The sequence below is a fragment of the Beta vulgaris genome, chromosome 8 (assembly GCF_026745355.1).
Source record: "Beta vulgaris subsp. vulgaris cultivar EL10 chromosome 8, EL10.2, whole genome shotgun sequence".
Taxonomy (NCBI): domain Eukaryota; kingdom Viridiplantae; phylum Streptophyta; class Magnoliopsida; order Caryophyllales; family Amaranthaceae; genus Beta; species Beta vulgaris.
The window spans coordinates 49,254,862-49,275,984 of record NC_079209.1 but is presented as its reverse complement, the minus strand read 5'-3'; the positions used below and the strand labels follow the sequence as shown (position 1 = coordinate 49,275,984).

General features: G+C 34.8%; 3 protein-coding genes across 4 annotated transcripts; 2 read left to right on the top strand and 1 right to left on the bottom strand.

Moving 5' to 3' along the window:
- Positions 1-483: 483 nt before the first annotated feature.
- On the bottom strand, positions 484-8,150 carry LOC104883463 (uncharacterized). Its single transcript, XM_010667993.4, is given in 16 exon segments — positions 484-850; positions 1,328-1,485; positions 1,602-1,671; positions 1,834-1,908; positions 2,038-2,361; positions 2,547-2,704; positions 3,248-3,410; positions 3,490-3,631; positions 3,880-3,987; positions 4,565-4,757; positions 4,760-4,820; positions 4,898-5,023; positions 5,261-5,465; positions 5,827-5,951; positions 6,062-6,316; positions 7,657-8,150. Coding segments are annotated over 16 exon segments (2,580 nt in total). The 5' UTR covers positions 7,924-8,150; the 3' UTR covers positions 484-700.
- Positions 8,151-9,192: 1,042 nt separating this feature from the next.
- LOC104883462 (hypothetical protein) lies at positions 9,193-12,274 on the top strand. Of its 2 annotated transcripts, none has more exons than XM_019247367.3 (5): positions 9,193-9,403; positions 9,520-9,675; positions 10,936-11,058; positions 11,292-11,467; positions 11,806-12,274. In XM_019247367.3, the coding sequence occupies exons 2-5, from the start codon at positions 9,538-9,540 to the stop codon at positions 11,903-11,905; spliced, it is 537 nt and encodes a 178-aa protein (XP_019102912.1). In that variant the 5' UTR covers positions 9,193-9,403; positions 9,520-9,537; the 3' UTR covers positions 11,906-12,274. The 2 variants fall into 2 exon arrangements, with proteins under 2 accessions (XP_019102912.1, XP_010666294.1); XM_010667992.4 differs by having other exon boundaries at positions 9,196-9,403; positions 10,906-11,058.
- Positions 12,275-13,612: 1,338 nt separating this feature from the next.
- LOC104883460 (hypothetical protein) lies at positions 13,613-14,526 on the top strand. The gene has a single exon (XM_010667991.4). The coding sequence runs from the start codon at positions 13,746-13,748 to the stop codon at positions 14,358-14,360; it is 615 nt and encodes a 204-aa protein (XP_010666293.2). The 5' UTR covers positions 13,613-13,745; the 3' UTR covers positions 14,361-14,526.
- The last annotated feature ends 6,597 nt before the right edge of the window (positions 14,527-21,123 follow it).

Here is a 21,123-nt window from a genome sequence, read left to right as displayed (position 1 = left end):
ATAAGCCGGTTTAAAAATATTTTTTTATCACACGATATGAATATAAAAACTTTAAATCACGAGTAATATTCAAACCATGATTTTAGGAGAAACATCCTAAATTTACAAAACAAAATATTCTCGCGCACTTTAATGTGTATTTTGTTTCATCTATGGATTATATATGTATATATTATGATTACAAGATTTTTAAAGTTTAAAATGTTGTAACAAAGGATTTTTATATATCATGAAATATAATTTACATTTTACATTATTTCCATCTTAAAGGCACGAATTACGGATTCAATAAATTTGAAACAATTACAACTAATTATTAATTAACAAAAGAATTCCCATACATTATGCACGGGTCCAAATTATATTTATATAAAACCTCCCGTGCATTTTTGCACGGGTTAAAAGCTAGTTAGTATATAAACGATTTTCCGTTTTAGTTGTTTCATTCAAAACTTTACCACATTTCCTCATTGTAAACGGTCATGACAAAAAAACAGAACTATACAGCTGAGAATATATTATATATTATATATTCTCATATGAATATAATCACCCAAGATCACGACCAAAGGCAAAAACGTTACATGTTCCCATTTGAATAAACTTCTACAATCCTCATTATTCCAGGCACAATCAGATATACCAGCTCAAAATTCACTAACTCAGCACCCTACAAATACAATTCAAAGCCTCTATCCATTCATAGTGGGGATACATTGGTTGTTTCATTCAAAAAGAGACAGCCAAATACACTGTTGAAGAAGTCGCGACCCTTGATTTCTGCTCCATCACTGAGCACTGGCTCCATGTCGTAGTTGCATGCTCTCGTGCAGTCGGGACAGTAAGTCACCTGTGGGAAAGCACAGTGCTGTAAACTATCGTGTTTATCAAAGTTACAACTGTGACAAATTTATGCATGTCATATCTTCTACATTTGGATATTAGTCTGAAGTACAACAGCCAAAAAATTTACATATATAATTCCTCCATTTTTTTTACTTGCACCATAGGATGTTGCCATAAGAAATTAGGAGAGGGAAGTATATAAAAGCAGCAGCATCTTCCATTTTCATGTTTCATAACCAGGTTCTTTAAATTTGGCTGACACGAGGGTGAAAACTACAAATCTAAAATCAAGCACCTATTACATCAATATTATCCACTCTGCATTATTGTACCATCCTTGAAATGATCTCCTCACGCATGTCATTTTTCGAACGTCAAAATAACTTCATGAAGTATTTTGGAAAGAAAGAGTAATATGCTCATTCATACAATACTATTTGATGAAAACAATCATATTATCATCAACCTCTGCTCTACGTACCTCCAATAGCTTAGGACAGAAAGAAGCATCAAGCATGACATCTACACCATAGATTGCCCTGGATTTTGGACTGTGCATCTCTGGATGTACTGCGGCTGCTGCCTCGAAGACAGATCGGATCATATTTCTAACTCTTTGATGGACTTCAGACCATGTCACTGTGATGATTAAAATTATGTTTCACTCAATTGCAGGATATACTACTATATCATGAGACCTCAGTCACAGGCGAGGCAAGGTAGATACTGCATTTGATTTCGCTAGGACAACTTACCTTGGTGCTCGTGCTCAAACTCTCTCACAAACTCTTGTGTTTGCATGTGATTCATTATCCCACGATAGTTCTGAAACGATGACACAACAGTTTAGTCTATTACAGGTGCAAAATAAACAAACTGAAGCAAAGCTTCACTACATAAGAACGGGGGGAAGGAAAGTAAATATCTCTGGCTAAATTTGCACTTCCTCTAATTAAAAAAATTAAGAGCTCAGTAAGTAGAACCTACCATAACAGTAAAATGAGTCTCATACTCATATAAGCTTCGGTTATCCAAAGAATAGGCATTATTTGCCAGCCTTACCTGACAGAGATCAAGACAGAATGAGATTCGGACAATTAGCACATTGTAAAGCAATACTATCACGTTTCATGTGTAACAATTCCTTGCAAAGATTTGTCACAAGAACTCCAATAATACCAAGGAGCATACCCAAAAGACATCAGAAAGGAAGATTTCCAAAGGATTTATACTGCGAACAAGAACAATGTAGCGAAGATCAAACTTCTTCCCTTTGAATAAAGCTGGATGTTCAATATACTTCTGGCATATTTTGGGACCAGTCTCCATTAGACGAATTATTGCAGATAAGTTACTGGTGATTGTTGTATCAATAGTTCGTGCCATATTCCAAGGTTTCAGTATCCACAAATTGTCAAGCCCTTCTCTCTCACGTACGTAGTAATCTCCAATTAATTCAGTTAAATGCTTTTCCAGATCATATGTTGGCTGCAGCCACTCAGGAGTCCCATGTGCCTGTCAAAATAAGAGTACTATTGCTTAAGCATATACTGTGATTTACTTCAAAGATTTGAGGCCCACAACCCGGGATTGTATAAACAATCAGATAAAGAATTATGCAGAAGAAATAATATGAAGCAAAAAATTTAATAATCAAGTTTACTTTCTGCTCCTACATAGTGAGGATAAAAAATCCTAACCTCTTGAATAGTTTCTGCCAAATGATGTTTCATAACAAGACAAGCTTCATGAGGAAATTGGTTGATGTATTGGTCGTCTCTTATTCCAACAGCCTTTTTAGCAGCCTCGTCCACCTGCATGCTGGTCCACAAAATATCTGCGTCCTTTGGTTCACTAGCTGCATATTTAACAAAAGTAGCTTAGACTAAGGTTTTAGTTCTAACTTGATAAACAGACGTGGGCTGTAAAAGGAAGTTGAACAGAGAGGGAAACAGAAAAGAACCAGGCAGCTGAAGCAGCTATTACATCTTTTGCAATCAAAGGTCAAATCAGATCATTTGAAATTTTAGAAGCAAACAATCAAATTATATCACCAATCAAAGTGAATTGAGGAAAAAATCTTAGCCAAAGGTCTGACAGAAAGAGCTAAGATGCAAGCAAAAGTAGACAGCATTAGCAGCTACTATTGAAAACCATGCCAACTAATCTCAACAATATGCACAGCATCTAAGTGCCCTTAAGCCATTAACCATGACTCCATGAGGACTATAATGACATTTACCACCATCAAAGTTTACTTGCAATATCAAATATGACTACATCTTAAAACCATTTGTGATCAGGATAATCTAAATAAATAATATCTGGTACAGGAGAACATAGGGCCTTAATTTTACACCAGAAATTCAAGAAAAAAATAAATAAAAATAACAACACTTACTAAGTGCAAATTCAGGGCGAGTCAAAAACTCCTGAACATGGGGTATATCTGTATAAACTCGCAAAATATTTTGATGGCAAAGCAGACTTGAAGTTTTCAGTGATCTCATTGAAGGAGAAGTGAAGCATTTCGATTGCAACTTCAGAAGATATTTCTCATATCCCTGAACAATGCACAAAAATGTTTTAACAAATTTACAGTACCTCACAGCACATAAATCAAGAATCCCATACTTAGCGTACTTTGATAAAATAATTCTTAGGTGTGTGAAACCAAGCTGTTAGTCTCGCAGAACGTTGTTTATCCTCTCCTATACCTAATAAGTAATCACGTGTGCACTCGTCTCCTTCTCGAACATCTTGGGTTGGCCACAAAATCGAGAAGCTGAGAATTGAACGTAGAATTAGAAATGTTACCACTGCCTGGAGAATGAAGGCTAAGGCTACTAGTAAAAACCAACCAATCAAGGAATTAAAAGTGCCAATAGGCAAGTTAAGCCTATGTATCTGCAAAACTAGTGATTAAAATAAAAATAACCTTTCTTAAAGCAGCATCATAGCAATTATATTTATCTTCATAAGATATAGATAATAATTCCCGGGAACCATAGCAGAATATTGTTAAGAGAAAACCTGACAGCTGATGCTAGATTCCCATCACGCATGTACAGAAAAGGTGCTGTCCGAAAATTTGGCTCATCGCTGTGTCGCAAAGCTGAACCCAGCTCATCCATCACATACCTGTAAGATATTTCAGAAACAAGTGCTGTCACTTCTTGTAGAGTAACTGAGAAAGTTATGTCAAGGCAAGAATCTATTGTGTTCTCGAAGATTTCTTGCTCTTCATCAGCGGTTTCACATGAATAGAGACCCATAGATTTTGCTGTCTTCGAATTGGCCACTCACTAGCTTCTGTAACTTAAGTATTAATTTGATAGACGTATAAAGGCTAAGTGAGCCTTATGCAGAGGTGAGGTTTTCTCTCAAATCTTAATAAAGCCAGTCCCATTGGCAGCATAAGGCACCTTAGAGAAAGCAGATGTACTACAAAATGAGAGGTTGGTTGCAGAAAGCATCCTAAACTACTCAAATAAAATGGGATTTGCTAAAGATAAAACCATTAAGAAAAATCTAGATTCTTGGTGTTCATTGCCGGTTTTGTGTACAAATTAGCAGATTTTGTAGGTCAACTACTGAATTTTATGCACCTGGAACATTGCAGGGCTTATTACTGGATTTCTCAGTAAAACAGCCAGCAATGACAGCTAATAAGAAAATGGAATAAATAAATCATAAAAAGGTGGTTGAAGTGCCCTACCACACAGAGGTTTCATCAATCTTCTCCTCATCAGCAAGTCTATAAGTCATTAAATACAACCACATAGCATTGAGTACACGATCTGCAAGGGGGTCATCAGGATTCCACTCAGAAAGACGTGGTTGCAACGCTGAATCAACCACGTGCTTTTCAGTCTCAAATATTTTTGTCGATTTGACCCCGTTATAAAAAAGAGATTAGGAAGAGATTCGAGAATCTCTAGTGCACTTTCTCCAAGGGGGCCTGGTATATCAACCTGAAAATCAGTTCTTATCACATTCAAGATACCAGCACAACATCGGAGGAGCTGGCCAAAAATAATTAGGGTATTACCTCCAGAGAATTCAGTGATGAAAATCTCTTTAACATTTCGAGCAACTCATGAGCGGAATTTTCTTCCATTGGATTTCCACGAATATTTAAGTGCAAAAGTTGAGGAATTTTAACAGATGAAAATGCCTGCAAATTGGATACAATAAACTGGGTGTCCGAGAAACGAATCCACATGAAGGTCACGTACTCATGTATGCTACTACTCAAAAGCAAAATTTGCTGCCAACTCAAAAAGCAATTGTGGCATTACCTACATCCTCATGCTAGGTTTGTAAATAACACAAAAACATAAACTAAAACAAACAAAATTATAAGAGATGGAACATACAATAGAAAAAGAATTCACAGAGAAATAGCTACAACCTTATTGTTTAGATTGCGGATGCATCTATTTGAGAGGTCAAGAGAGGTAATATCCTGCAGTTGATATTCACCATCATTCCCAGGATTGTCCTTCCCATAAATTCCTCCACAGAATCCCAATGCCCACTCACCATAATTACGTGTAAACTGCGAATTGAAAATCTCTAGTTCTGGGAATGCCTGAAGAACATCTTCCACCATGTTGCTAGCACAGGAACCCCCATTTTTCAACTTAGGTAAAGTAATAGCAATAAAATAAGCTAAGAGAATGCACTGATTTACTGATTCAAATTAGAATCCTGATTAAACGTAAGTGTAGTTTTAGAGTGTTTTCCTTTATTCATAACAAGGGTTGTTGACTTGTTGTACAATATGTCAATATCTATGAAAATATTAATATACTTTTCAACTTTATCCTAAATAATTTTCCAGACCCATTAAGAGCTATTATTATCTCTCTTACTAAAACTTCGATGAGGATAGTTAATTAACTCATGTAATTTCTAAATTATTTGTAAATTATCTTAAAACAAATTTCCTTTGCAACTATAAAAAATAAAACTCACCTCTTCTCCAGAACAGGGTTATCATTTAACCAAAGGGCACGTAGGTCTTTCAGTTTCGAAAGTTCCTCCAGAACAGTTTCCACCATTTTTATCTTGTTCCCAAGTAGACTGAGAGCAAGTAGATTCTGAGACAACAGCAAATATGGCCTTATCAGAAGCTAAACAGAACAGATTTTGTTGACGGCCAACCAAAAGGTACATAATTAAACTATAGAATCAGAATTTCAAGCACAACCGGACATTTGGAAGGTAAAGCCAAAGCCAATAGCTTGGCATCATCTATGTTGAGCTCCTCCAGCTCTAGCCACTTTACCCCATCATTCCTTGTCTCTTTTGCCCTATATATTTCACTATCTACTGTTTCTTCTGCAGTCAATTCTCCATCAATATCATTTAAATCATCAGCACTTTCTTTGTCGTCTTCATGGCAATCAGCATCAACACACATCAAAGAGGACATTCTCTCAACCAATCCTGGCACTTCCTCAAGCTGCAACATCCAAAAGTGCATTGTAAAGAATCAAATTCATATGATTTTATAATGTCACATCAAGTCTTCATCAGAGTTTTACTTGTCAAAGCAAAAACAGTAAAATTTTGCCTCATATGCAGAGAATTAATTAGTGCATCTTCTAAAATATAAGGTTGAAACTTTTAGGAGAAGTTCTTCATGGAGAAAGTATAGCTTCTATGTTTGATCTTATCAAGGAATTCATCTACCTCACATGGATCCAAGCTGATCTTACCATGATAGGCAGGAATATAATTACCATTACTCAAACAAGCATGCACAACATTATCATATTTGTCGATGCATAATTTCAAATATTAATAGCTTTAGTTATTAATAAGTAAAAATTTAAAAAACTTGATATTAAAAAAATATACAATGTTTTTCCTAACATATAAATCACCAAATACAATTAAAGTCTAAGATATGAATAGTAAACACTGGCTCTGTTTGGGGAAGCATTTTAACTACCTCAAATGATAAGGTGCTAACATATTTTAAGTGCTAAAATAATTAGTAGTGTTTGGGGAGCACCTAAAATAAAATTTCGGGTGGTTAAAATAACTTAAATGATAAGTTAAAATTTTTACCTTTTCAAGATCACGTGACTGATTTTGACAACAACTAATTTTGCCATCATAATTTATCAACTTAATCAGCTAAATTTGTCAAACAGTTAAACTAATCAGTTACTATATTCCAGCACCTCATCAGTTTCAGCTTTATCTTATCAGTTTCAATTAACTTATCAGTTTCAATTTATTTTCAGCTAGTATTGCCATACAGAACCACTGTATAAACGGTGCAACTATTTCTAAATGGAGAAAGTATTAGATAACTCTTAATAGCAATGTGCTCAAACATGGGACTTGATAAGTCTATTACTTATCCTTATATATATCTCATGATGCTCAGTGCTCGTCAATTACATGCACAACTCCGAATTATCAACCGGTCGAAAACTCGATCACTAAAATTAACACAAACAACCCCTTTGCAGCTGGCTGACATATTCAACAAACATAGAATTCCGTTAAGCAATACAGCAGTAGAACAAAGACTGCCCGTAGCATACATTTATTCTCTTATTTCTTCTGACTGTTCATGTTATCCGACCCCAAATCATTACCTCGTCTAAAACAAAACCCAATTTCATACTAAAACTCTTGCAGCAACCCATTGTTAAAATGCAAATAAAATCCCCCAATTAGCCACAAAATACCCACAATTAAATGCAACCCATTTGAACTATCTTCAGAAACAACAGTTACCCAAATTCAAAGAAAGAAGTGCAGAAAGAGGAGAGAGAAAACAAGGACCTGTTTGGGAGCATCAGGGAGGCGGAAAGTCCAAGCATGATCAACAAGAAAAAGATTGGAGTTTTTAGGCATGAAATCAGAAGTGAAAACAAGCCTTCTTTGACGACCATCTTCACAAGGCTCAATCTGGAAGAATTCACCACCGTCAAAAGTTTCAGAGGTGAGTTTACGAAAGAGTTGAGCGTAAAGAGATTGAGGCAGTCCAGTTGCAGCTAATAGTAGGCCGTGAACTCTTAAGAATTCGTCGAAGCTTTTAATCTCTCCCATTTTTGTAGCAGAGTTTGGTGCTCTGTTGTGCTACTTCCGGCGTCACTTGAGTGAATGAGAGAGTGAAAAAGAAGGTTTTGGAGAGTTGCACAGTTCAAAGAAGTTGAGGTTTCATGCTTCGAAGTCTGGTGTGGTGGCTGGCTGTAACTTCTAGCCCAACCCGTTTGTTGGTTTACTAGTCGAGACTCGAGACTCGAGTTAGGGATTTAAGTGGCCATAAAGGTGTCAATACATATACTCGGCTCTTAGTTTTATCAAATTCATTTTGAAGTTTTTTTTTTTTTTGTGATATTTATATTGGGTGGCTAAACAACATTTTAATTTTTACTAGTAACGTCTAATATATACCAAAATACTTATATTCCTTTCTAAAAGATTTTCCTTCAATAGAGAGAACTCCATTTCTTTTTTTTTTTTTAGAGGTAAGAGCAATGCCAATGGTGATCAAACCCATCACCAAAATCAGAAAATTTGAAAAACTTGGATCCCATCCGTAACATAAAACCCATCACCAAATGACAAAATATGTCATTGTTCACATGGTGAACAAACTCATCACCGTATAATTGAAGAAAAGGGGTATTGTTACACACAGCCAGCCAGTGGCAAGCTGGTGTGTATTTTTAGGGAATTTCGTGGAAATTTCCACGAAATTTCCCAGAAAATCCCCATTTAAAAAAAAAAAAACAAAATTCATATTTTTTCCCCTCTATAAAATGATACTCATATTGATATATTTCAGTTAAAAAAAAATAATTAAGAGAGAAAGTTGAGGTGGGGTAGTAGAAAGTAGGAGAGATAAAGTGGAGTTTGATGGTTATTTTTATTCATGAGTGGAGTGGAGGTGATTCATTTATTCACGAAATGATCAAAACATGAGTAAGTAGGGAAATTTGGTGATCAAACCCATCAGCATTGGCATTGCTCTAACAGTGTGTTTGGTTCATTTTTAGTGAAGGAAAGAAGGGGAAGAGAAAAGAAAAGGATGGAAGAGAAAGGAAAAAAACTTTAATTTCCCATGTTTGGTATAAATTCTCTTTCCTTCCGAATTCCCCCGCTTTTGGGAGGAAATGAAAGTGAAATTTTATTAAAGAGTTTTTCCTTCCAATTGCTCCCATTTTCTTTCACTTAATTTTTTTTTAATGAACCAAACATTGGAAAGTAATAAATTTCCTTCCACTTCCTTTCCTTTCCTTCCAAATTCCTTCTACCAAACAAATTGTAAGAGAGCTCCATCAGTGTGTCGGATAAATGAAAAATAAACTGAATAATATTTCTCTTTATTTCCTCTTCTTCAAAACTCCCACGGCCACCCTCTCATCAGTTACCAGTTTACCGCTTCCCACCCATTGCGCAAATTATCATTTATCAGGTCGGTCCGTTCATTCTCAGGGCAAAATAATGGAGTACTACTAATTTTCTCCAATTTTAACTTCCTTCAAAAAATATCTACCATAGTTCCTTCATATTGGTGATAAAGGTGCAAACTTTAATATTTTACTTTTTCATTTTTTCAAATTTCAATTTAATTTACTATTCAAAATGGGGTTTTTGAACTTATTGACTATGTTAATTTCTATTTTCTCATAAATTCAGGGTGGGTTTTGCTGGAAAATGGAATTAAATCCGGGTGTTAGCACCGAAGAACCGCCTTCCTGGGATGAGCTTTACAACGTTAACTTGGTGCCCTCCGAGTTGTTTCTCAAATTTCGCAAAGAAATTGAAGGTTTCAGACTTGGTGTTAATTTAGAGGTAATTCTTATTTTGTAGAAGAAAAAAATAGTAATTCTGAATTTACTAATTTTTGTGTAATTTTCTTAAAGGTATTTCACTCCAAATGAATGAGATTATGCTATCAATCCAGTCATTGTTATGAGCATTGAAACTTGAAAGGATATGCCTCATTTTAACTTCTTTTTTTCAAAAAAAAAAAAGTTGCGTTTGAGTTTTCTTCATATTTGGATTCATGGGTCAGAATTAGACATTTATCTTGTTGCTAATTGTATGAATGAAGTAGTAAAGGGAATTGATGTGGCTAGGTTAGAGCTGAGATATATTCAAACTTATAGTTGTTGGCTTCATATTGTGATGTTGAATGAGGCAATGTGCTTTGATTGGTAATGGCTGTGTTCTTAGATTGTTGCTGTTCAACTGTCTAATTGTAGCTTTTAATTATCATCGGCGAATATTTCGAATTATTTGGTTTGTCCCAGTTTAGTTGCTGCAAACACTTTGGGCATAAGTTTTAACGGGAGTGTTGAAGTTGAGGTAAAAAAATTGGTGGGTGGAGGTGGGGATCAACTTAACAGAAGAAAAAGAGAGAAAATGCTTAACATAAGAGATATGTTGCAACTAAATTGAGACATCCAAAACTGGAATATGTGGCAACTAATTGTGGACGGAGGGAGTATAACATTTAGAATCTTTCTGTAATCGGCAAAACTCATTTTGGGTGTTTATTGTTCATTTCTCCAAATACTGCATTTGGAGTGTTCATATCTTAACATATTATACTGGGTTAGTGGGTTGTTAATGAACTGTTGAAGTGTTGATTATGCTAAAATCATGTTCGATATGCATGGAAGTTGAGATCATAAGCCAAAACGATAATATCATTGTAGTGGATACTTGATAGCATTTCGACGTATTTCAGGGTTACTTATAGTGATGGCACAACATTTAGAAGTCTTTAGTGTCAGTGCGATTCCTGCATCAATTAAAAATAGCTTGTGCTTTTCTTAGTAATTCTTGAGTTTGATGGATCCAGAGTTACAGATAGAGATACTATACATGTAAGTACTTGGTGGGCAGTGATGGTTCCAGAAATGTATTTCTCTTTGAAGGAGGTAGGTTTTTTTTTTGGGAGGGGGGGGGGGGGGGGGGTGCTGTAATGGAAAATAAAGACTTGTCTGCCGTATGGAGCTGATAGAATTGTGATTCATTTGAAGACATCATGGCTAATGCACTGACATCTTGATGCAGTTTTATAATGCACCACTTAATGATTTCCAGACGAAGCTGGTTTTAAAGCCTTTGTCATCCGAGAGAAGATGGAAGTTCATATATGAACCCATTCATCATGATGTGCGCATTGTTTCTAAGAAGATACCTTTAACTAAATTCGTAAATCTCCAGGTATTACATCTCTCAGCATATCTTTATCCGTTGACCGTTGTTAGACCTATCTCAAGCATCATTGGTCTTATGTTATGATTATCATTATCTGCTCTTGTCGTTTCCCTATATCATCCATATGACAACGTTTTCTCCCTCCCTTCCACCTGCGAAGTGAGGAAAATAATTGCATTATTTTGACATTCACCGTGTGGTCAATGTCTTAGGAAATTTGAAGTCCTTGAAATATGCAGGTAGGCGTTGGTCATAGCTTTTCTTTAGGTGCTACTGGGTGGAAATGGAAGCTTACTTCATGTCTGGGTGGAGATAACGTGTCACGAATTCGGAATAAGACATCAGTTGGATTGTGCGATGGTGTGGATTTGCGGTTTGGCTGGAGGGCAGATTATGTTCTTCCCGAGATCACTGGGTGAGTTTTGAATCTTCTGCATTAAACCCTCTATGAATGTAAAAGCTGTTTCACTCAGCTTTCCACTGTTAGCTACTGCTGTGGTGATTTGTGTAAAAAGTGCTGTTACTTTGATATTGTATGAGAACTACGAGTGATGATTTTTCACACCCTACATCAGAATTCATCACGCTCACTGTGAGAGAGTACATTTCCAAATTTCAATGCTCCTCTCACACGGAGGAGTGCAGATATCAATACCGAGAGTGTGAAAATCATCTCTCAAGAGCTCTCCTTTGGTTGGCAGTTAATCTCCTTTTATACTAAAGCCAATTGGTTTATCTTTTGCATATGATCAGGGCTCTGGGCACAGATGAACCCTTATTTAACATGGAATCAGGACGTCTAGAAGCGTCGCTAGACAGAGTTGAGGCTATCTTCACACACAAAGATGAATAGTTCAGTTGTACAGCTCTGTTTTCCTTCACTTTTTCCTTGATTTTCTTCACAATATGAGTTATAAGTTTGTTATATTAGAAAGGTAATCAAGCAAGTATATATTTCAGCATGATCATGTTGTGACAGTTTGTTTTGGTATCAAATAAATCTGTCACAGTATAGGCTACGAAATGAAGGTTTTTACTATAGGCTATTTGAAGCTTTTCCATTAGTTGGCTGATCTTCTTTGAAAGGAATTGGATGCAGACATGAGTGTTCTGCCAAGAGCATTTTGTTCGACTTGTTGAGTGTTGTTTGAGACTTAACTTGGTTACTTTTTTTTAAGGTAACTTAAGCTTGGTTACTTTAAGAACACCTTTATTTTGAGTATTTTCTACTTAAACTTTAATTTGTAGTATCTTGTAGTTTATAGTACAACCTGCGTTTTTTGAGTTGTGCCTAACAATCTTGACACGTTTGCCGGCACATTACTTTGGGCACTCATATCTCTAAATTTGAATAATTAAAAATTATAAAAATTTTGATATTATAAAAAACTATATAACAAGGTGAATTTAACAAAATTTTACATGATTATGTTTTTTTATGTATAAATTATAATAAAAGGTCAAAGTAGAAAATGTGAATATAGTCAAAAATTAATATGATATAACTTGAAAGAGGGAGGGAGTAGAATAGGAACAAACATCAAGCAATTTGAGAGCAAAATTATGTTGTAAATTTTTTTATTTCCAACCTTAACTGCTAATTTTTTGTGTAATCTGATGCTGATCATGACTTCTATGATTGGTGGAGATTGGAGAGAGAACAAAGGATTGGGATTATATGATTTTTTGCGTCATTAAAATCAAATAAACAAAAAATGACCGCGACACTCATTTTCAGCTTTTGTTGTATGTTTAAGAAAAAATATGATTTCTACTGGTATGACTTATTATTAAAATTAATGTTGTTGTTACATGACTCAAACCAAAAACTGAAAATTGACATTGATATCAAATACTCCCTCCGGCTTCAAATGTTTTTCCTATTTTGACCAATTTTCTCTTACAAAAAGAATCCAAGTAGGAAAAAAAAAAACGGAATTAATGCCTTTCTTCACCTTATTTTTGCTTATTTCCAGAAAGGGGTCCATTACTCTCATTTAGAACATCTATATAAGTAACTTTCACATACTATTCTTATGAGAAGTGGTCGCCTTGATGCTCTTTAATGCCCGCTCTTTTTTTTCCTCCTCTACAAACGCTTAATTTAGTTGCGCAAGAATGCCCGAAATTTAAGAAGAAAGCTACATTTACCCATTGACACTTACCCCCAAAACTATAAGAATACTCTATTAGTTTAGAAATTTATGACATAGTCCTGTATCGATTATCATTAGTTTTTTTTTTTTATATAATCGACCCTTAAAGTTGCACATATGAGAATGTAAGGGATAGCCTAGTGATTAGATCTTTTCTCCCGGTTCGATGAAGTCCTGGATTCGATTCTCACCCTTAACAAGTTGGGATCCCTTTATTCCTCACAACTTGTCAAGATTTCTCTTTACCTTATTAAAAAAAAAAAAAAAAAGTTGCATATATCAATTTTCTAATAATCCTGCCTCAATCTTTTAAAATCCTAACTCATAGGCCCTGTCACTTAAAACCAAAAAGGAGGGAAATAATCGTTTATCGTTAGACGAGGTCTACTACATCTACATGGGTCCCTGAGTACATATCCGTTGCAACTTCAACGGGAAACATTTCCTCACCTATAAAACATTTCAAAATTTTAACACTCATCATCATTTTCAGCACCAAAAATTCTCACTACAAAATAGAAAGAAAGAAAGAAAGAAATGGCAGCATCAAGTTCCAAGCTAAGAAGCTCATTTTCCTTCCCAAACCTTGTACTTTCATGCCTAAACTTAATCCTTTTCTTACTATCCACAGCATCACTTGCTCCAATTCTTCTCCTTAAAACACATCCAACTTCCTTAGGCTATGTTCTCTTAATCTCCTCTTTTATCTCTCTTTTATCCTCCTTCATCGGCTTCTACTCTCGCCTTACTCACTTCTGCTTCATGACCCACATCTCATTTGTCCTCGCCTCGCTCGCTAGCCAAATCCTTGGCTTCCTCGCGCTATTTACTAAAGAGAAATCAAGCCTCTCGAAGCTCGATTCACCGAGGGATCCTAAGGAGGCAAAGGTGTTGGTGAGATTGGAATGTGGGATTTTGATGGCTATGTTTGTGTTGCAAGTTGTGGTATTGATATTCACTTGTGCACTACATAGGTGTTGGATGAAGGAGTATGAAGGATTGGAGGAAGAAAGGGAGAAAATGGCGGTGAAACGAAGTATGAAGATGGCTGAATTTGGTGAGGACTCGATGGTTGATGGGGCTAAGATGTCTGAGGAAAAGTCTAAGGAGTTGGATGAGAAGGTGAAGAGTAAGCTTAAGTTATGTGATTAGTACTATTGTACTATGTTGTTTCTGGATTTGTATAATTGTATTACTTCTAGTAATCTCTGGCTCACGTTTTATATAGTAAAGTGGCCTGTCATCGCCTATGTGATCATCTTGTATTACTCCCTCCGGTTTTTATTAGTTTACATGTTTTGACTTTTGCCATCATTCACATATATGACTTTGACTATTTTAGAGGTGGGAATGAGCCAAGCTGAGCCAGAATAGTGTTAGGCCCGGCTCGAGCTCGAGTTTCGAAAAGAAGACTCGTCGAGCTTTAAAAACGGACAAGGTAGGCCCAACATCTAAATGAAACTCCAACTAAATTGTTTTATTCATTAAAATTTAGATGTTGAAGAATCAGTCCCAACAACTAAGGTAGGCCCAACATTTAAAACAATCTAAACATCTGTAGATACACCCATATTTATAATGTTGAATTTCCAATACACTTGTTATTCCTTCGATGTGGACATATGGAGGTTAAAAAGCAAAATCAACCAGCTACGAGCCTTGGCCTGAGGATTTGTAAACTATTTCAATTTGTAAAATATCCCTACCACCCATTCCAAAACAAACTTTCCAACTACCTTAGTGGATCGTAATAGTTTTATATGGTATAATAATTAGATAGCGTTTAAGTTATTTGTTAGAAGCTTATAAGATTTGTGCAACCTATAAATTATCAAATGTTGTCAAAGTATAAATAGCCTTCATCAAGAAAAGTTAGACATGGTAAACAATAAGTAAGGGAAAATAAGGGTGTTGTTTGTCTTTGAAATCGATGTGGGACACTTAATAATTTGCATAAATATTACCTAAATAAGAAGTTTTCGAGCATGCTCACGAGCTTTCGAGCCGGGCCATAGACGATCGCTCATTTATATATTGAGCCAAACGCGAACTCGAATCGAGTCGAACTTTGACGGAGCCGAACTCAAATAGTTCACGAGCAGGCTTGGCTCATTCCCACCCCTAGACTATCTCTTGTGATTTGTACTTAAGGAAAAATATAGTCATGTGATTTCTTATTAGATCTGTCTCAATGTGTATTATCCAAAATATCAACTTTTTGTAATTTTTACTTATTTATAGTTAGACATATTAAGGTTTAAGTTAGTACATCGGTAAATGTGCCTTGAAAAAATAATTGAAGGGAGTATATTTGAAATATACTTTGAATTCAGTCAAAATTGACTTAAGTTACATTGATATTGGAACTTTCTCTAGAATATGCTAAAATAAAAAATATTTCTCACTTTACGCTAGGGTATGTTCAGTTCACGTTATTTTTGCTTATTTCAGATCTAATCAGATCAAATCAGATCAGAAAAAATAAGTTCAGATCAGATCATGCTTATATTTAAAAATCATTATACTATTAAATATCTTTCATTACATATTAGTAAAAATTATAATAATTGAATATTAATAAAGTACTCTTTGTGACGAATCAAATAAGACCCCCACATGACTATATTTTCTTCTTATATATTGAGAAAAATCTAAAAGATAAGATCTTGTAATCAGATCTGATCAGATCAGATCAGATCAGATCAGATCAGTTCAGATCAGATCAGATCAGAAAAAATTAAGTTCGGATCAGATCAGATAAGTTCAGATCAGAAAATTTCATGTGAACTAAACATAGCCTAAAACAAAAACTACTTTCATACACATCGTTCATGTAGAACTAGGATAAAAAAAAATATTTTTATATAGAATGCAAAACTACTACTTCAATTACCGGTATTAAGGTAAATAGCTACTAATATGAAATTTGGCAAATCGCTACTAATATGAAATTTATCTTGATAAATCGCTAACATATATTGGGGTTTAGCTCACTAATTATGCCCTTATAATATATTAAATGAAACTCCTTTACAACTAGCAACTTTAGAGGATAGATGGTGAGGTAATTGTAATGGAACCTATGTTCGAATCTTGGAAAGGGCTGTAATTTTTTTTTCCTTTAAAACTAATGCAAAATGTCAAAATTGTAATTGCCACAAGGCCCACAACTCTCCTCCCAACTGAGCTCTAAATATCATCGATTTGTTCTTACATTTAATTTACTTATTCTTACTTTTCATATATTTCTTTTGACAACGGAATAAAAGTTACATTAAATTACATTTGAAGTGAATCCTAAATAAGTTTGAGCATATAATTTTACTAAATCGTGTGCTTTATGAACTTATTGACGATTCACTTTTAGCAAAAAACACCTATCAAAATCCCTTGATATCACCTTAATACGTTGGAGTGTCCACCTAATTGAATATGGAAAAAAATGTTATACTACCTGTCTACCTCTGTCTTTGTTTAATTTTTACACTTTGACATTTTACACTATTTACAAATTTTACTTTGACCACCGTTTGTGATTTATACGTGAATAAAAATATAATCATATTGGATCTTGTTAGATTCGTCTTAACATGTATTTTATAAGGGAAAATTCCCAAGGTACCCCAGAGTTTGGCATAATTCCCAAATTACCCCCATATTTGTGGAATTCCTCAAATACCCCTGAAATTTGTATTTGTGTTTGGGAATTCCTCATGTACCCGGCCCGTCAAAATCATATTATTTTTATAGAATTACCTGTTTTTTCCTAGCGGATCGTCGGGTCGGGTCAAGTGTGTTGTTTTTTTTAACACCCCTAGCTTTTAGTTTTAAAAAAATTAACACCTGATTAGAACCTCTGGTGAAAGTAACGGTTTCTCTCTTTGAGTTAACCGCCACTTCACGTCGTTGTTTTCTCTAAGATAATAAAAAAAAATATTTTCTGCGTGGTTCCGTCTTACATGGACAGTATAGGAATTATTTTACACTTTGACGCAAAGGGAGAAATATTTTTTGGGAAAATTCCTCAGGTACCCCTGAGGTTTGGCGTGATTCCCAAATTACCCCCCACATTTGGGGGATTTCTCAGATACCCCTGAGGTTTGTGTTTGGGCTCAAGATACCCTTACTATGGACGGAACCCTAACGCCCTCTGGTTTTCTTTCTCTCTCTCCCCAATTTTCTCTCTCCTCTCATTCTGCTACCTACTACCAAACGCCCCTCCCTCACTGTCGCCAGCGCCGAAGTGGGTGGTGGTCGTCGACTGTTGGTCGTCGGCTGGGGGAGGGGGGTTGGCAGTGGGTGGGGGAATGGGAGGAGAGAGAAAATTGGGGAGAGAGAGAGGGAAAACCTAACAGCGTTAGCGTTCCGTCCATAGTAAGGGTATTTTGAGCCAAACACAAACCTCAGGGGTATCTGAGGAATTCCCCAAATGTGGAGGGTAACTTGAAAATTACGCCAAACCTCATGAGTACCTAAGGAATTTTCTCATATATTTTTTGCATTAACAATATCTAGGGAAAAAAAATTCTTGATACGAATATAAACATAGTGATTCACCTCATTTAAATATGACCTGAATTTGAATTAAATAATTAATCACCTGTATTTTGAGCTGATAATGATTGAGCTCGATGCACAATAACTTGTTTACCACCTAGATTTGGACACTGATGAATATATTGGGCTTGGCTGACAAATAGACTTTTAAAGACTTTATCCAGAATAAAGGCCCCAAAAGAGGAAATATCTAGGAGATTAAACATAGGCCATTGTCTTCATGGGCAGCAGATAACAAATGAAGTACTCCTATATTGTAGCTGAAACTAACTTTTGTAAAAGGGATAAGACCGACAATTCGACAAACATTGTAGCATAATGGCAAAAGCAGTCAAAAAACACAAATTGATATTGTGCTAAATAAAGTAATTTTAGCAAGTTTTAAAGGAAAGATGAAACAGTGGGCAGGTGGCTACTACATGCCTAAATCATTTTATCAATAGCAATTAGTTTTAGGTTAAAAACAATGTGCTAATTAAATGTCTTTTCACGCAATAGATTGGTAGTTTTAATGACAGGCAGCTTCGCGCAAATCTCTATTATATAAGCCAAGGGAGGAGAAGTGGTGTCCTCTTTTGAAGTGACTAAAATAGCCTTAATGATCTAATTAATAGAATGAAAAAAATTACAAAAGCAAATCATTAAAAATTCTCATTCCAACTTGCCATTTAAAACAAGTTTAAAATGGTATATGCATCAAATACTTCAATCAAAAATTAAATGAACAAAATATTTATACCTTATAAAAAAAGATGGCATACATAACGTGCACATGAAAAGTCTGAACATTCAATACCTTTGACACTCTTTAATTCAGTTAAACCAACTCATTATTTTCGTTCTTTCTGTTCAATATTCATTCACAAAAAATTAATGTTAACAATCACTCACAACCTTTTTATTTTTTTACATTAGCGAATTAATATATCTAAATTCATCTAACTGTTGAATTTTTCACATTTAATTTGATCATAAATAAAGTACGAATGGAGTATCTAATATAATAACAAATTTTGAAATTAACGCACGCATCGCGTGCATATAAAGGCTAGTTAGATCCTACACTAAGGTGTAGGATGAGCATCATACACCTTGTCCAAAACTACGTCGTTTTGATGGTTTTAGGGGAGCCAAAATTTGGCAGGCTTTGGCAGTATTTATGAAAGTGGGCCAGCTCTTCCTCTCTCATCACTCACTCATTCCCTCCCTTTCTCTATCATTTATTTTTCAAGAACCATTTCAATTCTCTCTCTCATTTATTTTGTTCTTAATTTATTTCTCCCTTATTTTCATTCATTTGTATTATAAATTTCCAAATGTTGATACTTCCTCCGTTTTTTATTAGATGTTACATTTTTCAAATCACGGATTCCTAGGTAATTTTTGGAGTGGAGAGAGATAGAGAGAATGAAAAACAAAAGGGCCCCATGTGAACATGTGATAGGAGAGAGATAGAGAGAAGTTATTACCCAAAATAAAAGTGTAACATCTAATTTAAAATTTCCTAAAATAGAAAGTGTAACATTTAAAAAAAAACGGAGGAAGTATTTGATTTTATTTTCTGTTTTGCATTTTTAAAACTTTTTTTAATGTACAAATGCATATGGTTTGATGTACAATAATATACGAGTGTACATTTGGGGATTTTCAGTGATCAAAGTAATGACCATCAGTGTACATTGTGATTTATCCTTATTTACGTTGGTCGCGGCACCTTTTTTTATTACTATTAGCTCCACCTACAGTTGCATGTACATGCACGTACCGTGCATGTACACTTTGTTGACATTCATGTACATTAACTGGGTTACAATCATGTTGTTATGTGTTGACCTTTTGTTTTAATACCCATATTGAGTTTTTTTTTGTTTTGTTTGTGTCTATTGAATATGTTATGCATGCATGTTAATGAAGCTAATGTATATTTAGTCATACACAGTGAACATTAACGCAACTTTAATGTACACAGAACAAAGTAAGCTCTATAAAATAACTTGAACATCCAGTCATAACAACATTGTACATTCAGGCTTAGTAATTGAACAATCTTGCTAGAACATTTGTACATTGAGTCATATCTAGTGAACATTCAATCAAATACTAATTTATGTATCCTTATTTTCAGTGATCAAAGTAATGACCATCAGTGTACATAGTGATTTATCATTATTTACGTTGGTTGCGGTACCTTTTTTTATTATTAGCTCCACATACAGTTGCATGTACATTCACGTACCTTGCATATACACTTTGTTGACATTCATGTACATTAACTGGATTACAATCATGTTGTTATGTGTTGACCTTTTGTTTTAATACCCATATTGAGTTTTTTTTTGTGGCACCTGGACCACTATGAGGTATAGGACTGTAATTGTACATATTGAATTTCATTAGTGAACAAACATCAACACACTAGTGTACAAAGATTGCAAATTACTCACTTGACATCAGCTTTAGGAATTGGGTTACTTTTATTCTATTATGTTTCTTTGTACATTCTTGGCTTCGTGGTCGTTCATTAACAAAATCAAAATGTACAATGACAGTCCCCCATAAAATCGTCAATAACACACAATGAATAATAATAGACATCCAAAGTACAATCCTTGTGATATAGTGAACAATGTGATAACACACAATGAACAATAACAGACATTCAAAATAGAGGTTCAGATATTTCTTCATATTTTTTCCCTTTGTTCTCAAAAGGGTGGCCAATGGTATTTCTTCACTTTGTGTTTTTGCAACCTCAAAAAATTTAGTAACTAGAGGATAAAATTTAAAAAACAAAATCATTAAACATGGAAGGAGGTTGAATGTGGAAAAGAGAGAAGTGGTGAACAATATATGTGGGGAAATGATGGCAGTTGACATCAAATCAGTTATTAAATGGTGAACATTAACTATCAAATCATTTACTTTTTGAATTTTCGGCATGTACATTGGATGTAAGGGGAATGTACATTGGCTGTTAAATCAATTACTTTTTGCATGTTGAATGGTGCGTTTTATTCTTCTTGCCTTGCGTTTTGGAGCTGGTGTAGGATGCTCATCCTACACCTCTGTGCACCATCTACTTATTGGCAGCTTCGACCCTACTGTGCAAGGTAACCTGACAATGTAATAGGCGTAAAATCTTTGCCAAACATATTTGTCTTTAAACTTGCATGTTAAGCGTCAAAAAGTAAAAAGCAAAAAATTAAAGATAAAAGTTATAAGGTCAAATTTAACCTATATTTCCTCCGTAATAAAATAGATTTTACATTTTTAAATATACACTTTTTTAAGCAATTTTTTTAAAAGAGGCAACAGATAGAGACAAAGAAAAAAGAGATTAATGTGATAGGAGAGAGAT

Excerpts from the sequence above, each read along its gene's own strand:
- LOC104883462 (XM_010667992.4), top strand. The coding sequence starts at position 9,538 with ATGGAATTAAATCCGGGTGTTAGCACCGAAGAACCGCCTTCCTGGGAT. Across the intron at positions 11,059-11,291 it reads CTAAATTCGTAAATCTCCAG|GTAGGCGTTGGTCATAGCTT; the intron begins GTATTACATCTC and ends TGAAATATGCAG. Across the intron at positions 11,468-11,805 it reads GTTCTTCCCGAGATCACTGG|GGCTCTGGGCACAGATGAAC; the intron begins GTGAGTTTTGAA and ends GCATATGATCAG.
- LOC104883460 (XM_010667991.4), top strand. The coding sequence starts at position 13,746 with ATGGCAGCATCAAGTTCCAAGCTAAGAAGCTCATTTTCCTTCCCAAAC.